General features: G+C 41.1%; 1 protein-coding gene across 3 annotated transcripts; it reads left to right on the forward strand.

Annotated features, from left to right (window-relative positions):
• The first annotated feature begins 2,870 nt into the window (after positions 1 to 2,870).
• Positions 2,871 to 6,234, forward strand: LOC137717541 (probable inactive poly [ADP-ribose] polymerase SRO3). 3 transcript variants are annotated; one of them, XR_011065806.1, is made up of 6 exons: positions 2,871 to 4,036; positions 4,245 to 4,483; positions 4,574 to 4,692; positions 4,816 to 4,918; positions 5,584 to 5,735; positions 5,918 to 6,234. XR_011065806.1 is itself a non-coding variant. In XM_068456938.1 (5 exons), the coding sequence occupies exons 1-5, from the start codon at positions 3,129 to 3,131 to the stop codon at positions 5,598 to 5,600; spliced, it is 1,386 nt and encodes a 461-aa protein (XP_068313039.1). In that variant the 5' UTR covers positions 2,871 to 3,128; the 3' UTR covers positions 5,601 to 5,887. The 3 variants fall into 3 exon arrangements, 1 of the variants encoding a protein (XP_068313039.1); XR_011065807.1 differs by having other exon boundaries at positions 5,926 to 6,234; XM_068456938.1 differs by lacking the exon at positions 5,918 to 6,234 and having other exon boundaries at positions 5,584 to 5,887.

Here is a 6,234-nt window from a genome sequence, read left to right on the forward strand (position 1 = left end):
AAGCCAACCATCGTGTTCGGGGCTGTGGTGTCTTACGACACATGAATTTGGCATGCTTTCTTCGGCGCTCCTGGATCAAACAACGATATCAACGTTCTTTGGTCTTTTCCTCTGTTCGATAATGTTGTTAATGGATGGGCACCAGAATTTTGGTACAAGGTAAATGGTAATAGGTATGAGCTAGGTTACTACCTAACTGATGATATTTATCCTAGTTGGTCTACCTTTGTCAAAAGTTTTTCTCATCCTGATAGTGTAAAGAAGAAATTATTTTCGCAGAGGCAAGCGTCATGCAGGAAGGATGTGGAGAGAGCATTCGGGATCCTACAAGCTCGATAGGCCATTGTTAGAGGGCCTGCACGATTTTGGCAGACCGAAGACCTTCATTCAATCATGATGACGTACATAATTTTGCACAACATGATTGTGGAAGATGAGTACATCGAGATTGAAGAAGATTCATATGAAAATATGGATGATGACCAACCAAGACATGCGAGAGCTATTGCAAGAGATGCTAAATATCTCGCTCCAACCACATATAAGACCCGATAAGATAGGGTTACCTTGAGTAAGAATATGAGACGTTTAAATAGAATTCAAACTCCTCAATGTCATGACACACTCTGCAAGGATTTGGTTGAGCATGTATGGCGCCGAGAAGGTGAACGTTGATGATGTTGGCTAAGCATTTATGTAATAATTTTAAGTGTACTATGTTGTTATTTTGTGTGGATGTTTGAACAAATACATAAGTATTTATAGAGTTTTTGGGTGAATTTTGAGTTAAATAATTTTTTTAATTATTTTAGCCGTTGGATTTAAATTTGGTTAGATCTTTTTTTTTTAACCGTTAAATTTGATTATATTCAATCTCAGCCATTGGATTCAATGTATTTTAAAATAACATATTTTAAAAAAATTAAATTTGAATTTGGACCGTTGGATCAACCAACAGTCCTTAAAGCCCAGCCCTTGGATTAAAATTATAGCCGTTGAGATTCTTTGGGTGGTCGACACACGGCTGACAACAGGGCCTACCCCTGTCGGAGAGGCTTTGCAAGCCCACCGCGTGGGGCGCGTTGGAGCGTGGGCAAGTCGAGACTGGCCCAATTGCCAGCGAGTCCACTCGCATGGGAGGGGGTATTTGGCCCAGCTTTGGCATTTGGCTTTTAGCCCAATGTTTTTAGCATGGGTTGGGTGGTGATTGGGGGGGGGGTGAATAAATGAGGAAATTTAACTTTTAGCCCACCATTGGAGTTGGTTTAATAAAATCATTTTTGGAAAGAAGGTCAAAAAGTTCCTAATAGGATACGCCATCATAAGTCTATTAGGAATTCTTATGCACATTTACTTTCCTTAATTAAGTAAATAATGGAATAGAAAACGCGTCTAGGCCATAATACCATTTTCACTAAACCTTAGCCGGCACAATATATCTTTACTTTGTATTCTTAGTCTTTTCAAGCAATTCTAACTGACTAAGGTAACACACAATAAAGAGAAACCACTTAAAAATGTGCAAAGTCGAGTTTAATTAACTTCTAGGTCAAAAAAAAAATAACTAAGGGACGTTGAATCGCTATTTCATTTTCATGTTTTTTAGAACTGAAATCTTGTTTGGTAACTATTTTAAGTTTTTAATTTTTATAAAATAGAAATTGAAAATTACTTTCTTGAGCTTTTAAATTTGACATTGAGATTTTATTTTTTAGTTTTTACTTAAAAAAATAAAAAATAAAAAAACCTGAAAGTACGTAACAAATAAGGTTTAGGCTCATTTCTAAGTGAGAAGTGTTATGTTCGATTCTCGCTAAATGTGAACTTGAACCACATTATTGCTAGCCTATTGTGAGGCTCCCATTTTCCACCGCAAAATTTTATTTAAACCCATATAACCTCTTTTTACACCCAACTTAAATTTTAAATATTAATTGTCTATTTTACCCTACTGCGTAATTATTATTAAGTATAAAATAAAATTAATAATAAAACTCAAATTTATCAATAAACTCAAACACTATAATTAAACTCTACAATCATTCTTCGTTTATCAACCGATGTGGATTCAACAGGCAGCACGCTAGTTTGCATTGATGTCCTCAACTCTGTGCTTCTTTCCATCCATCTCGCTAATAAGACAATTGCATCCTTTACAGGCCCACCCATACGTTCGCTAATGAGTTCAGCAAGCCTCTGGTGACAGGACGGTCTAAAGCAATACACTGTGCAATTTGCACCAAGTCTTCCAAGACAGGATCAACTTTTCAATTTACTAATGAAACTTTGAATCCAGAACTCCCAAGGTTTGTTTCAAGATTTGTGAAAGATGGCATTTTTCCTTGAATTGCTAAATCTGGGGAAAGTCCATGTACATCATAAAATCCATCCACCACTTTCTCCTCATAGTCTAGCACGTTGAACTCCTAGTAAAAATCAAATGGGTGTAAAAATAAATCAACATATTGAATTGGTTTATGGGAAATATTAGGTAGTAAATTAGGATTTAAAGAGAAAAATTTGTTAGATTATATATTAGATTAGAAAATCAACGGAATTTGAACCCACACTGTGATGCAAAATACAACACTTCTCTTTACCATTGTAGTGGAATGTCACTTGCATAACCTATAACTTTTCACTTTCTCACTTTTCCATTTTTCCCTCATAATTTCCCTTGTCACGTGCCATGCACGTTTTTATGTAACCGTTTTTTTATTCATTTTCCTAGTAAGAATGGGATTTCTTGTCGCAATAGGATTTCCTTCCGCCTTGTGCACTATAAAAACTCATTCAAATTGCCAGATCCACATCATTAATCCATTCCAACGCTCTCTCTCTCTCTCTCATCTCTTTTTCTCTCTCTTCAATTCATTTCCTTTGGGCCGAAGTAAACCGAATCGCCAGCCTCATAAACCCACGCGCAAATTACCTCGCATACCCTTTCGTCAACTCGAACCATTCGAACAAAAAGCACCGCCTTCAAGGGGGGCGTTCTAGTAATTTCATACAACCCAAAATGCCCGCTATAAAAACCGTACGCCAACGCGAAGTCCCCTGATTCTACGAGTTCTTCGAGTTCTGTGAGGCCGTCGCATTAGCTCGAAAAGCTCTACGCAGTAGAATCCATGGCTTCCTACGCCGCCGCCACCCCCAAGAAAATCCTCCAATCGGTCACCGTTAGGGTTCCGAAGCGGATCCTCTCGCCGTCGTCTTCCTCAGCGAGCTCTAAAAACTTCTGCAATCGGACATCCAATCGGATGCACTACCCCTCCAATTTCAAGCGGAGCGCCGCCCCAGCCCGGGTCATGTTTTTCCAGAACGAGTCCTGGAACGACTTGCCGAACCCGATCGTCGAATTTCTGCGTGCAGGTTTCGCGGAGCGCAAGGCGGTGGTCAGCGTTGAAATGGAGGGGTCAACGGTGTTGTTTGACTTTGTGCGAATGTTACAGATTGATTTGGGCGCTGGGAGTCAGAGATCGATCGCTTGGATTGACATGAACGGCAGGCCCTTCTTCCCTAGGGCGTTTGTCAGCGAGGATTTGGTGGACGGGTCGGATAGTCCGAAGGTCCAAATCAACCGACGGGTCAATGTATCGGGTCGGGTTTTGGGCAAGAGGCAGACGGAGGAAGAGCCGGCGGATGAGGACGAAGTGACATCGTCGATAAGGCCACGGAGTTCGGAGTGGCCGAATGTTAGGTTGCTGGGAGGAGTTGAGAGGGTTTACACAGTGTGCAGCAATTTGTTTCTCGCGGGGATGAGGAAGGTCGATCTCTCGGCTGCTGTGACGGCAGTTCATCAGTGCGTTCGTGACGGGCCGTTGGAGAAGGCTCGATTGGAGGTGTTTCAGAAGCAGATTGAGATCACCAAGGCGGCTCGGGGCTCGGCCAATGTTGTATACGCCTGGTGCGGCGTCTCGGGCAGCGATGTGAGAGGCATTTTGACACATGGGTTCGGCGCACCCAGCAAGGTTTCTGGGCCGCAGTCGCATGGCGTCGGTCTTCACCTTTCGCATTTATCGGTGCCTTTCCTGAGGTAATTTCAAATTTGTGTTTCATTTCAACAATACCAAAAACCCAATTGGAATTATGTGACCAAATGGCCCTCATTCTCCATCTCCATTTCTCGTTTATACGGCTTTGACTCGGAGATATTACTGCCGCAGTATAGTCGAGGGTGCCCATTGCCCAAGATTCCTTTTGAATTGTTGATAATTTGATATTGTAATGGCTGAATTCTGCAGTTCTGGGCAGTCGGAGCGGGATGATAATGGCGAAAAATATGCTATTTTGTGCCGGGTTATACTAGGCAGTGTTGAAAAAATTGAGGCAGGTTCTAAGCAATGCTACCCTTCTAGTGTGGAATTCGATAATGGCGCAGATGACCCTATGAATCCTAAGTGGTATGTGATATGGTCGACCAACATGAATAGACACGTTCTTCCCGAGTGTGTTGTGAGCTACAAATCGAATTACGTGCCAGGTATGTTTCTTTCGATTCTATTTGTTACGGTTGCTTTTTTGTGTTTTTTTGTTTCATTGATGATAACTGGTTTCGTTTTGTGGATTTCAGCTCAATTGGGAGGTTCGGTGCGAGGAGCATACCCTGTAGATATGTTAATTTCGAAGATTCAGAGCTACCTTCCTCCTTCTAAAGTTCAGGAACTGTCCTCTCTGGTTTGCGAGTTGAAGGTTAATCTTCTTTTCACCGGTTCAGAATTGTGGGTCATATTGTCTCTCTGTGGGTTATGAAAGATAGGAACAATAAAACGTAGTCTAAGAATAAAATGTTTTCGGTATTTCTCAATGTTGCAGGGTGGAAAGCTGGCGAGAGATGATTTCGTCAAACAGTGTAGATCAGTTACTGGGGAGCAATTGATGGCATCTGCTCTTAACGACTTGCATCTCCAGAAGCAAGGTTCTTAGGTTTTGTTTTGCTAGGAGGCATATATAAATGTGTTGTCATGGTCTCTACAATTGATGAAACCATGTGTAACCCCTTCCTTTAAATTCATACTAGGATCAGGGTGAAAATGCCCAACCATACAAAAGAGCGAAAACTATTCCAATTTTTTTTTCCTGGTTTGCCGAATCATAAATGTAGCTAATATGCTTTCAGTTTAGTATTGAAGAAAGGCAGTGTTCATTGTCTGTTAGTACTTGTGTTCTCTTGTTACGTAATTCAACAGAAGCCTGCATTGAGGTCGAGACTGGTTTTCCTATATCCAAGGTTGTACGAGAATTTAAACATTCTCACGTATGACAGTTGGTGCTCCTGTGTATGTGAATGTTTGTGCAGCTTATGCTCATGTGCACGAATTTGTGTGGTGTGTTATGCCTGCTGTTGCGGGATTGCTGTAAAGTTCTGTTATTTTCATTAACAAATTGGAATGGCATCTTCTTACAATATTCCCCTTCATGGAAGAGGCTTGTGTTTTGTGTGTGAGTGTGTGTGTGTGGAGCTGTGTGGGTGCCTCATGAGCGTTAAAATTTCAACGACTGAGTGATAAGATTTCAAACATGAGCGCAGTGGTATGCGCCTGGATCTGTTATGATGGCTTATGTGGAAGTTTTGCTTTTCAGAAGAAAGAGTTCATTGATCACTACTTCGGTTGCTTGGCATGGATGGTTGAAGGTGTATTATCATGCAAGTCAAGGCCGTCTAAAATGTCTCAGTTGCAGATTTGATGAACTAGTTTGCGAGGTGTAACTCTTCCAAATCTTCATCGTGAACTGTGAGTATCTATTTTGATGATCGTTATCTGGCAATTCTGTATATGTTTTGTGTCGAATGATAGTACATTAGGTGTGTTCTTTGATGTATTATTTCATGTGTTATTCGTAAAGAAAGAACGCTATTTCAAATCAGCGAGGGGCAGTAGACAATTTTGCGCCATAAAGACTTTCTCATTGTTAGTTTTGCAGAGCTTCAAGCTGCACACGTTTTGGAGTGGCTTACTGGTCCCAATCCCAATCTCCATGTCCATTCTGGGTAAAAATCATCTCCCAACTGGTGGTGGAAACCTGAGTTCAGACCCCAATCCGGTCGCCTTTGAACGTGCAGCCTAATTCCGAATGATATTGTTATCGTGTAAATGTTATGTCTAAACTGGCAAGTGCTATAACAGGAGCAAGAAATGTGTGAGGATATCGTTTCCTAAAAGACATCGGACAAATGTGTTTAACTGTGCGTTGTAAAAATCCCCAATGCAGTGGAAAACGAGGTTGATTAAA

This window comes from Pyrus communis, chromosome 15, assembly GCF_963583255.1.
Source record: "Pyrus communis chromosome 15, drPyrComm1.1, whole genome shotgun sequence".
NCBI classification, from domain to species: domain Eukaryota; kingdom Viridiplantae; phylum Streptophyta; class Magnoliopsida; order Rosales; family Rosaceae; genus Pyrus; species Pyrus communis.

Excerpts from the sequence above, each read along its gene's own strand:
- LOC137717541 (XM_068456938.1), top strand. The coding sequence starts at position 3,129 with ATGGCTTCCTACGCCGCCGCCACCCCCAAGAAAATCCTCCAATCGGTC. Across the intron at positions 4,037-4,244 it reads TTATCGGTGCCTTTCCTGAG|TTCTGGGCAGTCGGAGCGGG; the intron begins GTAATTTCAAAT and ends TGAATTCTGCAG. Across the intron at positions 4,484-4,573 it reads CAAATCGAATTACGTGCCAG|CTCAATTGGGAGGTTCGGTG; the intron begins GTATGTTTCTTT and ends TGTGGATTTCAG.